At 47.5% G+C, this 16,354-nt stretch overlaps 1 protein-coding gene across 3 annotated transcripts in view; it reads right to left on the reverse strand.

Annotated features, from left to right (window-relative positions):
* The window catches only part of plekhg4 (pleckstrin homology domain containing, family G (with RhoGef domain) member 4), a 64,677-nt gene that overhangs the window by 30,163 nt on the left and 18,160 nt on the right, over window positions 1–16,354 (reverse strand). The window contains exons 2-7 of one of the 3 annotated variants that reach the window (XM_083759983.1): window positions 10,976–11,170; window positions 5,543–6,773; window positions 2,730–3,086; window positions 2,377–2,500; window positions 280–373; window positions 73–153 (exon numbers count right to left, since the gene is read on the reverse strand). In XM_083759983.1, the coding sequence (XP_083616109.1) occupies window positions 73–153; window positions 280–373; window positions 2,377–2,500; window positions 2,730–3,086; window positions 5,543–6,773; window positions 10,976–11,170 (2,082 nt within the window). Of the gene's footprint in view, window positions 1–72; window positions 154–279; window positions 374–2,376; window positions 2,501–2,729; window positions 3,087–4,324; window positions 6,774–10,975; window positions 11,171–16,354 lie in introns of all 3 variants that reach the window. The other 2 variants (XM_083759981.1, XM_083759982.1) reach the window with 2 other exon arrangements.

Here is a 16,354-nt window from a genome sequence, read left to right on the forward strand (position 1 = left end):
TTTTGTGATCCTGTCGTAATAAATCCTACAACACACTAAAAGTGACTGGGGGGGGGGGGGGGGGGCTGTTACCCGTATGTTAGATGGTGTGTCCAGTCTCTGGTCTTTGGCAGTGAGCATCAGTACCATGTGAATAGAACCTGGAGCATTATCCTACACGCACACACGCACACACACACACGCACGCACGAGATAAAGACACAGATCATTGGAGACAGCGTTCAATAAGACACAGGCCAGTTGAACAGACTGATGAGGTAGGAGACAAAGCAGACAGACCTGAAGCATGCCCATGGCCTTCCAGAGGGAGGGGTCCGGAGGACACACGCGAGCGTCCACCAACATCGTCAGTCCCAAGGAACGCACCTCCTTCCTGTTATACGTATAGGATATGATGTCATAAAAAAAGTAAAAAACCAAAACTAACTTTTCAGAAACAATGAGTCGACTGCAGCTGTTCAGTGGCCACGTGTATTTTCATGTTGTCATATGTTAATTTACATGATCAATCAATTGACACCCTAGTATACTTTAACTTCCTGCTTATTGGTATGACAAAGAAAACACATTTCCAAATTTTTCAAACAAAGAATATAATACCATGACTATATTATCTTTGTAGTATACATTATCAGTAAACTCTCTCAGTGTGTTGCCAATTATTTGAAGGACCACGGGTTTGCGAAACACTGCAATGAGTCAAGACGTTAATGTTCAAGCCGTCCTTGCAGTGGTAGGAATTAAGGATGTGGCGGTTTTCGGTTCAACCGGTACGATCCGGTTTCATCTAGTAAACCGGATTAATTTATTTAAACCGACCGAACCGTATTTTTATGTTTGCCGACGGAAGCGGTCGCAACGCTCGCCGCGGTGCTCAGGCTCACTGCTGTAGCCTGCAGAGCGGCCAGGAGCCCAGCACACACACACCAGGTGTCAGGTTTCAAGTGAATGGGGGCAGGGGGGTGGAGCTGGGTGGACCACGCAGTGTTGTTTGTTTACAATAAAGTTTCAATAGTTGTCACTGTACAATACTTTAAAACAGTTGTCATGTTGCACACAATCAATTTGGTCATAGCAGCCGCTTGTAGAAACCCCCCAAGCAGCAGCCCACAATTCCCGCACCGTGAGACCGCACACTGAGAATGCTATAGCATTGCAAGAAGCTAAGGCTTAGCTGCTAAGCTAACACAACACCAGCCATGGTGGTGGTGATGTTAGCTTAGCTGCTAAGCTAACATCACCACCACCATGGTGGTGGTGATGTTAGCATAGCTTGCTGCTGCTTGGCTGTTCAACTTCACTTCATCTCTGCCTGTAATTTCTTATTTTGTTACCCTGACACCGGCGCTGCAAAAACAGACAGATCTACAAGCTCTACAATCTCAACTATCAAACTCCAGCTAGTCCCACTCCTCTGAACTCCAGTATGTATGAACAGTGCTCGAGTGCTCAGTTTTCTGCCCCCTCAATGTCGCAAATCTGCAGTGAGTCTTAAACTGAGGTAACTTCAATGGCTCTTCTGCACAGCGCAGCAGTAGCTTTGCGTTAGTCAAAACTAAACAGACAGCGAGACGAGCATGTCGACCGTAGCAATGAATGGAGAGACCTATTTGGAATGATTAAATCCATTATTGGCCTGGAGAAAGTTACAGCCGCGCCGCCTCCTCCTCCTCCTCCCTGGCACGGGTACAATTAGCCATGTGCTATATGACGTTTTGTTTACCCTGCGACAGGGACTGAGAGGGTTTTCTCGTCAGCGAAAAGTCAAGCGGCCAGTGGCTTTAAACAGTAGGTACAGTTGCTCACATTTGGACTGGACACTGGACACGACAGCGATATGTTTTGGACTCAGGCTCATGGACCCTATATAGCTGGACTGGTGCAGATACGTGCAGATCACGATGTGTTAATTGTTTAATTGTTTATTACAAATACAATGCTTAAAGAATTGATCCCAAGTAGGCAAGAAAACACCATGGCTTGTTTCCATTTGTGTGAGCATTGAGAAATAAAGACAACTGTGTTAAATCTGTCACTTTGTTGTCCAAATGATGGTCTTTAGACCCTATGGAAAAAAAACGAAAATGACTCAAGTGTGCCCTCCAGTGGCCAAAGTCGGTTTTACCGCTTCAGTCGGTTTTTTATTGAATATCGTCCCGGTTTTGTAATTTTCAAACCGTCACATCCTTAGTAGGAATACTATCAATTAGCAGCCTAACCCTGGAATGTGGTTTGTTTTCAGTGAGTGTGTGTGTGTGTGTGTGTGTGTGTGTGTGTGTGTGTGTGTGTGTGTGTGTGTGTGCGTGCGTGCGTGCGTGCGTGCGTGCATGCGTCTGTGTGTGCGCGCGCGTGCTCGTGGAGGGCGGGGTGTTCTACCTGACGGTTGAGAAGAAGTAGAGGAGGATACGGAGCAGCTCTGTGCCGTTGCAGCCAGGGTTCAGCCACACGGCGTTCCTGGTACAAACCGTGACCACTGCACGCCCCATTTTGTCTCTGGTTCCTATGGAAACAGACAGGCAACCCGGTAGTAAATTAGTCGCCATAGTGGTATTAGTAGCATTCTTTTTTTCTTTTCATGTCATGTATATGAATTGAATACCCAGGACCTGAATGGTAAACAAGACCGCAAGGACTTTTTCCCAGTGATATCCTCATGCGTTTGGCCGTTTACATTTCTGCCTAACAAAGCCATTCAATTCAATTGGACAGACAAAGAGTTTTGCATTTACCAGGCAGACATACAGCTCCGGAGCACAGCACCGAACCATTTAGTTGATGGATAGCGGTGAGGGGAGGCCGGGCCGCCCCGTCACATGCTGCTGGGAGCACCGGGGAACACCGGGACGACACCGGGCCGTCGTCCTGCTGGGTCCGGCCCGGTGGTGGTGGTGGGGTTACAGGAGCTCCAGACTGGTCCTGCTGGCTCCGGGCCGGTGGTGGTGGGGTTACCGGTTCTGATAAACTGGTGTCGGCGTGCAAGTGTTCCGATGAACTGGAACCGGTATGGAGGTGTTCTGGTGGACTGTTAGTACGGAGGCGTTCTGGTGAACTGGTTCCAGTTTGGATGATATCTTCCGTAGACTGGGCTGAAACATTTGAACAGAATCCGAATCACGTTATTACCAAGTGTGAGGTTTGTACAAAGGAATTTGCTTTGTCACATGGTGACAACATTCAAGTGTTAACATTCAAGAATTAAAAAGAACATTAACCCATTCTGACCGGGCACCCATTTTGGTGTCAGCATCATGTTATGCTTTAGCTATTTAAAAATAGCAGATCTACAAGCTCATATCGCGCCACCGAGTGGCGCGATACGAGCTTGTAGGTCTGCTATTTTTGAAAAATCGAAGAGCGACTGACATTTTTAGAATCTGATCTCAGGTCAGAATGGGTTCATCAGGACCAGTGTGTCCCCGGCGGAAACCTCGTATGAATCTGATCTCAGGTCAGAATGGGTCAATAGAAACAGAAAACATCCAGACAATAGACCAACGAGGAGCAGGTGTGATGAGTTGTCACGTAAAGGAGTAGGTGGAACACAGGAGGAGAAGGAGAGGGGTGAGAGGTCAGTCAGCCAGGAAGGAGGAGGTGAAAGATGGAGGTTTAGGTATAGGTGGATAGTTTGGAGGTTGGAGGAGGAGGAGGTGAAAGGTAGAAGTGCATGAACGTCAGACAGAGAGCTGGTACCTTCTGTGTCAGACTCCAGAGTCTGACCCAGGAGGAGGTGAAAGATGGAGGTTTAGGTATAGGTGATAGTTTGGAGGTTGGAGGAGGAGGAGGTGAAAGGTAGAAGTGCATGAACGTCAGACAGAGAGCTGGTACCTTCTGTGTCAGACTCCAGAGTCTGACCCAGGAGGAGGTTTTAGGTATAGGTGATAGTTTGGAGGTTGGAGGAGGAGGTGAAAGGTAGAAGTAAATAATCATGAAATAGAACAGTGGTTTTCATTCCAGTTGGTCCCCAGATAAATGACAATAACCAAATGGACCCCCGTGAATCGTTAACTCTTGGGAGCGTGAAATGAACCCTTACGGGTCAATGTGGTTTCATTTTATATTCTCAAAGTTAACTAGTTGTTAAGCATCTGTATTACTTAATTTACACGATGTTTACACAACGTTTGTCTGTTATCTCTCCTATGGTGCCACATCAATAGAACACGGAATTATGGACAAAAATCCTACCCAACGATAACAAAATATATTATTCTGAGAGGCTAAATGTCACCAAATGATAGTCCGTGGCTCAAATGCAGAATAAATAATGGGCCTTGATTATGGAAAAAAAAAGGTTGAAACCCAGTGAGAAAGAGAGCTGGTATACCTTCTGTGTCAGACTCCAGAGTCACTCCCACATCATCAACCACCTCCTCCTCCTGTGGCTGCCCTTCCTCCCTGCGGTCCACCTCCTCTTCTCCTCTCTGCTCCGGTCTTGGCTCCGGTCGGTCAAGCGCCGCCGTCTGCGTGTCTGGTGGCGCTACGCAGTGTGTGTGGTGTTGCTGCGCATGCGCATGCAATAGCTTATTTTCCACAGGACGTGTGTCGGAGAGTGCGCGCGTATCTGGTGGCGTGCGCGTGTCGCCGCGCGACGACGCGTCAGCGTGCGCATCGGTTAGTGTGTCCGCGTGTGCGCTTGTGTCTGTGTCGTCGCCGTGCACATGCAGCGAGGTTCGACCGCCGGCGTGTGCACCGTCTTCGTCTGCTCGTGTGCCGGCATGTGTGTGGTTCTGCGCGTCAGCGTGCATGTCATTTTGTGCGCCAATGTGCAGGTAATTTTCTGTGTCCGTGTCGTTTTGTGCATCGGAGTGTGTGTCGTTTTGTATGTAGTCGTGCGTGTCAATTTGCGCGTTGCGTGTGTCGGCATCGGTGTCCCGTGTGTCGGCACGCATGTCGATTTGCGTTTCAACTTGTGCGTCGCTTTCTGTGTCAGGGAGCGTCATGTCATGTTGTGTGTATGTGTGTGTGGCGCTGTGTGTGTCAGCCTGTGTGACGTCTTCCGCGTCGATGCGCGTGTCCGTTGGTGTGCCGCCTTGTGTGCCCGTGAGAGTCTCTTGCTGCAGAACAATAATAACCTCCACCACCTCTTCTAACTCCACATATCCTTCATCCTTCTCTCCTTCCTCCTCTTCTCTCATCGCCTCGTCCGCTCCCTTCATGTCTCTGTCCTCCCGTCCTCCCTTCATCTCTCTCTCCTTCCGCTCTCCCTTCCCCCCCACGTCTCTCTCCTGCTCCTCTCCTCCTCTCTCCGAGCCGTCCGGACACTGGGACTCGTCACACTCCGTGCCATGCAGCTGTGCGTGTGCGTCAGACGGTGTGTCCGTGTGCGGCGACGGCCGTGTGTGTGCGTCATGCAGTGTACACGTGTCAGGAAGTGCGTGCGTGCTTGACCGTGCGTCCGTGTCAGGCCGTGTCAGGTCGTCGTCGCGTCCCGGTGTGTCACGTGGAGCGTGTGTTTCTGCCTGTGGTTCCAGTGTGACATTCAGTGTGTCGGGCGGCGTGTGTGGTTTGGCGTGTGAGGAGCAGCGCTGCGAGGGGACGATACCTGTCGTAGTGGGCTCAGTCGGGGAGCCGGCGGGAGAACTGGCCCCGGTAGAGGTCGAGGTAACGGGAGATACGGCAGGCTCCGGAGGAGCGGGAGAGGCGAGGAGGAGGAGCAGGGGGCGGTGGCAGGAGGTGAGGGCGGCACGGCAGGAGGTCGGGGAGAGTGGAGGTGGTGGAGGACTGGAGGAGGCGTCACCGTCGAGGCCCTCCAGGAGCCGAGAGCACAACGCGGTCTGAGACACACCGCCGCTGCTGCTGCTTCCGTCCGCGTGTGCGTCGTTGGTGGTTGTGGCGTTGGCCGTGTGTGAGGAGGGGCTGGCCGTGTTTCTGCCGTGCGAGGAGGGGCTGGCAGTGTTTCTGCCGTGTGAGCGGAGTCTGTGCAGCAGCGAGTGTGTGAGGGACCCTCTCTGAGGGGAGAGCTGACACAACTCAATGTAGTCCCCTTGCGAGTCCCCGTGTGTGTCGTGAGCGGGCGCGTTGCTGGCGTGTGTGCTTGCACTATGTGTGTGCGTGTTGGCGGGGTGCGTCTTGGCGTGTGTGATCTCACACAGGTCCACGTACTCCCCCTCGCTGTCGGACCCCCCCTCGTCCTCCCTGCTGACCGACGGCACCATGGGAAAACAGCCGCCCAGCGTCACGCTGGGAGTCTTCTGCTCGTCAGCTGTGCCTGACGAACGGTGGAGCTTCCTCCTACTGCGACCCTTACTGTCTCTCCATTGGTTCTCCGACCCGTCCGTCAACGTATCCCTGTCCTCATCGTCGCTGCCGAGTTCCTGTCCTTCCCTGGAGTGCGGCGAAGAGGAGTAGGCGTCGAGGGTAGGGGAGGTGTGTGGGGAGGCCGGGGGAGCAGAGCCGGAGGAGGGGAGCAGCAGCACCTCCTCCCAGGGGACCCTGTAGATGTGGTCGTGGGAGGCGAGCAGACAGTTCTTCAGCCTGGCTGCGCCTCCTCCTCTCTGCCTGGTGCCGTTCACCTCCTCCAGCCAGGACATGGAGAACACGCTGCTCGGGTCCAACTCCACCACCTCCTCTGCGCCTCCACCACGTCCAGACGCGCACACGCACAACACGACGACGCACGGCCTGGCGGGGGGGGAGGAGGAGGAGGAGGAGGAAGAGGGAGCCGCAGGCGCCGGAGGGGAGAGGAGGAGGTAGAAATCAGACGGGAGGAGGTGGAGGTCCAGGCGACAGAGTTGAATCAGCACTTTCTCCTGAACGCACAGGGAGAACCTAGACTGCACACGCGCACACGCACACACGCACACACACACACACACACACACACACACACACACACACACACACACACACACACACACACAGAGTAGAATAGTTAATATAGACGTGTATATGTGATATTGTGAACGTTTGCAGCTCTGCATAAATGTGCATGCATGTTCTCTCTTGCACCTAGATTACTCCTATATCGCTTCATCCCACAGGGGGGGGGGGGGTTAACTCAACCACTATTGAAAAAAAAAAAACATGAATTTACTACTGAAGAAAATGTGAGTATTCGCCAGAAGGAAAATACATCGCTTGGATGCATGCAACCTGGGACATATCCTCAGTGATGTATCCCACGGTCATCAGGGTTTCGGGTCTCGCGAACATCATACCCAGCCCGGGGTGATCAAGTCCCGACTTATACGTCCCAGTAGCTACCCTCGATCAGACCCACTAGGGGAAAGACCAGGGCCACACAATCCGTTGGATCTACTCCGGAACTACTCTGCCGGGACTGGGAGGTACAATTCTGGCGTGTGGAGGGACTATAGGCTCTGTGCGTTGCCTCCTGTCCGGGCCCCTCCTACGTCTCAACCAGGTCCACTCCTGCTCTCACCAGGAGTACAGCCAGGACCTATGTGTGCGTTGCACCAGACTCCCAAGCACCAGACACTTCATTCAGGAGTGGTCGATTCTTGAGCCGCAGTGGTTCTGCAGGCACCTCCACCGCTGGGCAACGGTAGCACTGCAGGCTCCACTTGCGGCTCGAATGGCCCTCCTAACCCATTCTGAACGGGCACCCATTTTGGTGTCAGCATCATGTTATGCTTTATCTATTGAAAAATAGCAGATCTACAAGCTCATATCGCGCCACCGAGTGGCGCGATACGAGCTTGTAGGTCTGCCATTTTTGAAAAATCGAAGAACGACTGACATTTTTAGAATCTGATCTCAGGTCAGAATGGGTTCATCAGACCAGTGTGTGTCCAGTGGAAAACCTCGTATGAATCTGATCTCAGGTCAGAATGCGTTAAAGGCCTCATCGGAAGGTTTTTGGGCTTCCTCCTCACGGAGGATGCAGGCTGGTGCGCTAACCCACACTGCTCCTCCCGGGGTGCCGTCTACATTCCGGCTGTTCCTGAGAGCAATTTCCAAAAAAAAAAAAACCTATACGATGAGACATCCTGATCCTGAAAATTGCATATTTGTGGGGATAGAAAATACACAGGGGAGCTAAAAATACACAAAAAAGAATTGAGAAAGTTGAACTTTACGTTATAGGTCCTTTAACAAAAAAAAACTGGCACAAAATTAACTGATGGCGTCACAGAAACATCTTCTTTCACTGAGCACAAACATTGCTTGTTTGTTCCAAATAAGACAAGCCCATTCTGACCGGGCACCCATTTTGGTGTCGGCATCATGTCATGCTTTAGCTATTGACAAATAGCAGATCTACAAGCTCATATCGCGCCACCGAGTGGCGCGATACGAGCTTGTAGGTCTGCTATTTTTGAAAAATCGAAGATCGACTGACATTTTTAGAATCTGATCTCAGGTCAGAATGGGTTCATCAGACCAGTGTGTGTCTGGCGGAAACCTCGTATGAATCTGATCTCAGGTCAGAATGGGATAACCCACTCCGTTCAAAATGACTGACTGTAATTTTACACTCTCTGCCTTCCTCCCCCGGCTCAGTCCCTCTCACACCCACACCACACACACACAGACACGGTGACAGCATGTGTAGCTTTAGAGTAGACTATACTGTAAATTTACAATGAAAGCCTACGTACGTATTTAATTCACTAAACACAAGACTCAAAAGCTGTACCATTTGTGTTGTTTATTTAGACTAGACCTATTCATTTAGGGTAATTACTTTAAATCTGTTGTTGTTGCCACTCTAAGTGACTTGCGTCTCGCCCATTTTCTCACGAAAGATAAACAAACAAGCTAAGATGCTATCACTGTTGTGCGCGCGCGTGTGTGTGTGTGTGTGTGTGTAAGAGAGTGACAACATGTTGAAGTTGAACATTACAATGGTAGATGCGTACAGGCAACGTGTTTGTGCGATCAGGAATACATTAATTAAAATAGGGGCCTGTTCTCTCATGTCGGAGTGAGCGAGTGCAAAGCATGGTTTTTCTCTCAGGTGTGAGCAGGAGGCTGCACGTGTCGCGCACCGCGAAAGCATCGAGTGGGGAAATGGAGATCGCTGCCATTCCACTGCACCCAGAGTGTGTATACGTGGGTGGTGGGGGGGGGGGGGGGGGGGGGGGGGGGAGTACACCCAGGTGAACAATCGCACATTATGAGAAGAAAGAAAAGCCGAGAGATAGAGGGTGAAAGAGAGAGATAGGGAGAGGCAACTTCAGTGACACATGAGCCAGTCATGCATGGTGGCTCACAGACAGGACCAGACATGACTTGACAATAACAGACGCGCACAAAGAAACCGGATAGAAGAGGCATTCTCTCCAATACGAGTTACATATTTACACGTAATATATGAAGGTTATTGTTGTGTTTTGTTTGTCAATATTAAAATGTTTTATGTTAGATTGTCTTGTATTGTCTCGTAAAGGTCCCATATTTGGTCAATGGTCCAAGAACTCGTCAAGTGGGTAAGAGTTGCTCATTTTCATTTGTGGGGAGTTTAACCCACTGAAGTGAAATGTACACTGGTTCGATTAGCAATGAGAAATAAGCCGGAAAAGCTGATTTAACAAAAATAACTCGTCTACGCCTACGCTAACAATGAGACAAACCAAGTGTGTAATTGGTTTGGTGTGGAATCTCAGTTTTATGCCAAAGTCACTTAGATGGTCAAGAAAGACATCGGCCGGTCCCGCACACACCGCTGAAGTAGAAATCGTCGATTGAGCTCAGATCTTTTAGAAGTTACTTAAATCAATTTCAGACTATGACCTACATTCTCACATCTCTTTTAGATGCTATACTCATATCAATTTCAGGATTATGACCTACATTCTCACCTCATTCCACAGCTGTAAGTGATCACTGGCTGTTTGGTGACATCCATACATAAAAGTCATGCTGGTGCCTGGCGTGTTCGCTGCTCTACATTTCAATTTGATTGAGTGATTTGTGGGAACTCGCGCTATACGACCTTTCCTTTCTCGTACTTAAATAACTGGTTTTTTTCCAACGTTGTTTGTTGCAAGCACAGTGCAATTGGCCTTAGGTAGAATACTGGCCTCTTTTTAACACCCTAATTACATGTAAATTAGGTGTCTTTCGCAAGTTACAAGCTGTTGTTTGCTGTTGTTGATCGTTTTGGAATGATGTGCATTGTAAAAGCCTGCAAGACACGGGTATTTGTGACCGAGTATAGAACATAAGAGTTACTAGCGCTTCCATTGGTCAAGTTATTCTATTAGGGGCTGTTGTCCACGGAAAGTCATTCTGTTGAGTCTGCCAGTCTGCCGTGCACACACACTGGGCGCTCTCCTTTTCCCAGCGCCGAGCGAGCATCATGTTTCTGCGCTCTCGGCCGACCCAGTGTTTTTTGGCAGCGTGCCCTTTGGTGCTTCAGGCTGAAAATTGTCCCAGCGTACTATAGGAGAGGAGAGGAGCGTCGGCGCGCTCATCAATGTCACATTTAATCCTCCCGGCTGTGTCTGACAACCCATTAATTCATGAGCCCCAGATTGAATCGTTACCATATTTACAGTTGTTTCCACTAGAGGCTATGTGTGATAATAACGTTTTTTTGGGGAACAGCGACGGTTTGAATGTCAATAACCCATTCTGACCTGAGATCAGATTCATACGAGGTTTCCACTGGACACACACTGGTCTGATTAACCCATTCTGACCTGAGATCAGATTCTAAAAATGTCAGTCGTTCTTCGATAAAAAAAATAAATAGCAGACCTACAAGCTTGTAGCGCGCCACTCGGTGGCGCGCTATGAGCTTGTAGATCTGCTATTTTTAAATAGCTAAAGCTTAACGTGACGCTAACACCAAAATGGGTTCCCGTTCAGAATGGGATAAGCATCAAAAGTGCTCCTCTACTCATAAAATGCTTTCCTGTGGACAAGGCCCCTTAACCTCGTATCTGAACTCCTAAAATGACGGCAAAAAGAGTGTATATCATATCATGTGCAAACGTGTGAGAGAAAAGGGAGACGTGTGGTGCAAACAGATCATTGAACCGAGCATAGAACCGACATAGAGACTCACACAGCAGCCATCTTGCTGAAGAAGGCTCTGCAGGAAGTGCTTGGCGGGGACCAGGAAGTGGAGGAGGAAGCGCAGGCGGTCGCCACGGTAACAGCTGTCCACCACGTTGAGGACCTGACAGAGGACAGTCCTCTGGGCCGTGGGATAGAGGGACGAGAGGATCCTCTGTATGCAGCTGTCCACTGTCTCACTGTCCTACAGGCAGAGACACACAGGTTAACATTAGAGGATCCTCTGTATGCAGCTGTCCACTGTCTCACTGTCCTACAGGCAGAGACACACAGGTTAACACTAGAGGATCCTCTGTATGCAGCTGTCCACTGTCTCACTGTCCTACAGGCAGAGACACACAGGTTAACATTAGAGGATCCTCTGTATGCAGCTGTCCACTGTCTCACTGTCCTACAGGCAGAGACACACAGGTTAACATTAGAGGATCCTCTGTCTGTATGCAGCTGTCCACTGTCTCAGTGTCCTACAGGCAGAGACACACAGGTTAACATTAGAGGATCCTCTGTATGCAGCTGTCCACTGTCTCAGTGTCCTACAGGCAGAGACACACAGGTTAACATTAGAGGATCCTCTGTCTGTATGCAGCTGTCCACTGTCTCACTGTCCTACAGGGACAGACACAGGTTACCATTAGCCAGTGGTGGGGGAAAAGTATTCGCATATCTTACTTAAGTGTTACCAATACTGGCCCAGACGGTTAGCTGAACCGTCCGGGCACCTAGGCTGCCCTGTATGCAGATTCAACACACTGCCTTATGTACTACAGCAAAAACAACCTTTACAATAGTTGCCTTGGGTTCAAGATTCATAACTTGTAATATGCTATTGGCTGCTTCTATTCCTTTTGGAAAAATATAAAAAAGATACTCCTGGATACTCATGAAAGGCTATCACTGTAGTAGCCTATCCAAGAATTTCAAAGAGTCTTGTACATTAACACAGCTGGACCAACCAAAACATACCAATGTGGTTAAAAAAAACCCCACACACACGCACCGCGCACGCACACGCGTGGTAAAAAACATTTAGACTAGCACATCGTCGAGCACAATTGAACAGAGGTATACTGAATCAAAACGTGACAGCAAGGGGTCAACAACAACAGAACAAACACAGAACAACAACATTAGGACTTATCTTTATTTTTATGCCATGTAGCAAATGGCAGTGCACCGAGCATGAACATACATGGATATTTACTAATACAGAAAGACTACTCCCGCTGCTTCCAGAGTGAAGGGAGTAGAGAAATCTAGAGAGTGACACAGACATTAGGAAATACACTTTCACCGAGCCAGCCAGACTACCGGTAACAACGTTCAGATATTATGAAGATGATGGAAGATGCACCGGCCGTTCATTATTTAGTTTAGTGCCCAATATATTTGTACTCCAGTGTTACTTGTGACGAATGAATGAATGAATGAATGAATGAATCTGCAGGAACCGTCCTATCCTACATGGAAAACAGCAGATGCTGGAGAGAAGAAGTCTCCCTCCATAGGCGAGTCACATAAACAACTACTGCATAAACAATTCTAATCAGCCTTTAGTTTACACTAGTCATTGGTCAGACAGTCATTAGCCCGACAACGCTTCTCTAACCCTAACCCTAAACAGGAGCAGTGCGGTTCGAGCGGTAGTCCGACCATTGCTTCCCCCTTGTCCCACAGCTGAAACGACATGCACTAATTATTCCGTGTTCTAAAAGTCACAGGTCAATAACTAGGGTTTACATTCTCCATGTAAACTAAAATTATATCCATAACCGTGACGGAATGATATTCTACCCTCGTGTACCCCTTGTGTACTTAAATAAAACTTTGAAGTCATGCTTTCTAGAAGCCCGTTACTGTAGGTCATTGGTGCAGTGCATTATGGGACAGGGAATATTTATATAACACAACAACTGGCTGGAGATTTATCAGCTCAGACTGTAAGACTGAAAGTTAATATTAGACGTGTCATATCACATAACACTGGTAGGGCAGGAGGTTTGTGTGTGTGTGTGTGTGTGTGTGTGTGTGTGTGTGTGTGTGTGTGTGTGTGTGTGTGTGTGTGTGACTGTGTGCTTGTGCGTGTGTGTACGTACGAGGGCGCATGCATGTTGACAAAAACTAAGAGGCAGACAGCATGTAGGAAAGAAAGTGTGATAGTGTTGGGAGACACATGAGAGAATGCTCTGATGGGATTTGATTCAACACCAGTTATGGGTGAATGTGGTCCAGGAGCCCCCTCCCTCCCTCCCTCTCCATCCACCCACCCACCCACCTCCCCCATATCCCAGTGAAGAGCAGCGACATCAAAGCAGACTCCCTCATCTCCTCCTTTTTAGTGGATGAGTGACAGTCTCATGGGAGACACCCCCAGCTCTGCTGAATAAAACATTGTGGTCAACTGTCCCCTCCTCCTCCTCCTCCTCAGCTTTCATTTCCTTCCCTCCTCTCCTTCCCTAGTACCCTATCTTCTCTCTTGACTTCTCCATCATCTCCTCTACCGCTCATAAACTAATGTAGATTGTAGACTGTTTTCCGATTGTGCTGGATCGGCATTGCATGACATTCATACCAGAGAGATTTACTTCTGACATATAGTACCAGAGCGACTATTACACAATGGTATAACTACTACTCACCATGCATACCATTATAACAGTCAATTAGTTCAAAGTAAAAACTTCTAAATCTTGACAGTTTTCTGAAATATTATATTATATATTCAAAGATTTGCGCCACATTGTCACGATTTTTCAAGAATAGCAGATCTACAAGCTCGTAGCGCGGCACAGAGAGAGCGCTTGCAGATCTGCCATTTTTTCAGTAGATAAAGCATAACATAACGCTTAAAATATTGAGGTTTGTGCATCAGTGACTTTCTTTGGAACGACACGACTGTCTCTTGAGACATAATGTTACATAAACCCACAAGTCTTGATAAACAAGCTATCATCACATGATAAATTAAGCGGATCGGTGCATATGCTGGTATAATTGTCGGGGACAATAACAGCCTTTTAGGCAGTCTCAGGGGACTTTCCAATACTGGTATCTGTGTAGAATAACTCTAGTGCCAATAAGCCTACAGTGTGTGCCTCTTTGGGGTGCAGTTAAATATGTTTTAGTCTGATTGGAGTCATTGATCAGGAAGGACAACAAATCAATACATCAATAATAGGACCCATTGAGAGGACAAATGGAAATAAGCCCTTGAGCTTTACCGTGTCTTTATTCTCAGTGATGCTAGGACTGTATGCCAGGACGTGCTACTGTGCAATCTTTTATGTTATGTCACCAAATAACAACCAATAAATCAATCAATAACCGTTCCCCTCCTCTAGACTCAGTCTGCTGCTTGTCGTCTTGATCAGCCAGAAACCTCAGCCCTTCTGGTTTATTTTACAGTACAGATTTATTTGGGAATAAGTCTTTGACAAACAATACAATACAATGTATCTGAGATATTCTGATACGATCTGGGATTCCGATTCTGAAACGCAAACATGTTTTCCACTTCACCGTTGTTGGGTTTCAGTTTGGCAGTCAAGACCTGACATTAGCTGCAAATGAGAGCTGCGATAAGGATAAGCATTCAACCTCAAAGCATTTCCCACCAACAATCACCTTGCCTTCAATTTCCACCTAGATTTCTCAACCACTGCACCGCTGGCATACGCTACAGGTTCATCAGCCGTTATCTTTCTATTCCAACTAACATCGCAGAGTAAAGCCATAGTCCATATATAGCCGAATGTAGTATACGTTTAGTCATGGACACAACGAAACAGGAATGTTGGAAACGTTGCTAAGGCATATAAACACTACACACGTGTAGGACCGTAACCAAGGCATGAGTCAGCATTGTGGACAGCGTGTGCACGGCGACGTCGTCCTTCCCACACAGCACAGACGGAACGTACCCTGAGGTTTGATCGACGTCAGGAAGTGTTTAATAAGCAGCAGAGGAATGTACCACTGTAGGGGCTTGGTGGCTGATTCATTCACTGAGATAACAACAGAGAATCTAACGCCATGGTGCCAGTGTTGTTTTTGGCAGCAAATTTAGACACATTTTAGTCACCTGGAATGTTTTAGTGTTAGTCTAGTTTTAGTCGACAAAATATCATGAGATTTTAGTCGACTAAATCTACAGTTGATTTAGTCGACTGAAATGTGTTTTTGCGGGCCTTGGTGCCGTCGTAATGACTGTTTTTACACTTGCTGAAAATAGCCGATCTACAAGCTCACAAGCGTTGTGAGCTTGTAGATCTGCTATTTACAGCACGCAAGCAAGTGTAAAATTACTTATACTCGATCTCTTGTCCACTAGTCCCTTCCTAACCTTTTAGTCTAGTTTTTATTTGTTGACGAAATTGTCAATATATTTTAGTCTCAGTTTTAGTCATCATGGCTTAGTTTTCATTTAGTTTCCATTTAGTTTTCGTCAGTGAAAAAAGGTAGCCGACGAACATTGTTCGTCTTAGTTCAGTCGACGAAAACAACACTGCATGGTACAACAGTATAAACACACACATGCACAGCGCATGCGTTCACACAAACACACACACTCAAATGCTGTAGTCATTGTCAGAACACATCCAGTGTTCACCACACACACCCAACCCAGCATTCCTGCTGGGAGCAGACAGACAGACAGATGGACAAGAATATTGAGCAACCTTAAAAACCATACATAAAACAAACATTCCAGGGCATGAATCAAACCTTCAATTCTGAGTTCTCAGGCTGAGAGGAGGATCTCACAAACAACAACGATCACCCAATTAACAAAACCCCACAGCCCCAAACCGACATCTTCATTTATCATATCAACAGCAGTAAAGCTTTTAAATTGTTTGTTTTTCTGGTGCCTGACTAAACACATTCGACTCACGTCAACTTTCATTTTCATAAAAAAGGTGACACCGATAAATCACGCTATGTGAGCAGCACATAACAAAAGGTCATGTCAGTTTGTGAGGGTGGGACACACTTCCTTCCAATTTTGCTTTAGCCGTCTAATAATCCATCATTTTTGGAGAGCACGAGGAGAGAGCGTGGCAAAGAAAACACCGAGCAGAGCCCACTAAACCTGATGGGTAAACAAGGTCGACCGACAGTCCATTAAGCAGGATTTACTAACCTTTATGCATCTGACTCCCACTGCTAGGAGGTATGGAGTTACATTTGTCTCTTTATTAACCAAACAAAAGAAAAATTAACCAAACAAAAGAAAAACATTTGAGAGAGAAAAAATCTAAACAGAACAAAAAACTATTTTTAATTCAAACAAATTAAAAACGCAATCAAAAAATATATTTGCAAGCAAAAAAAAATAAGATTTGAAAGAAAAGAAAAAATAATTGAGAAC

Source organism: Protomyctophum parallelum (assembly GCF_964188405.1).
Source record: "Protomyctophum parallelum genome assembly, chromosome: 2".
Taxonomy (NCBI): domain Eukaryota; kingdom Metazoa; phylum Chordata; class Actinopteri; order Myctophiformes; family Myctophidae; genus Protomyctophum; species Protomyctophum parallelum.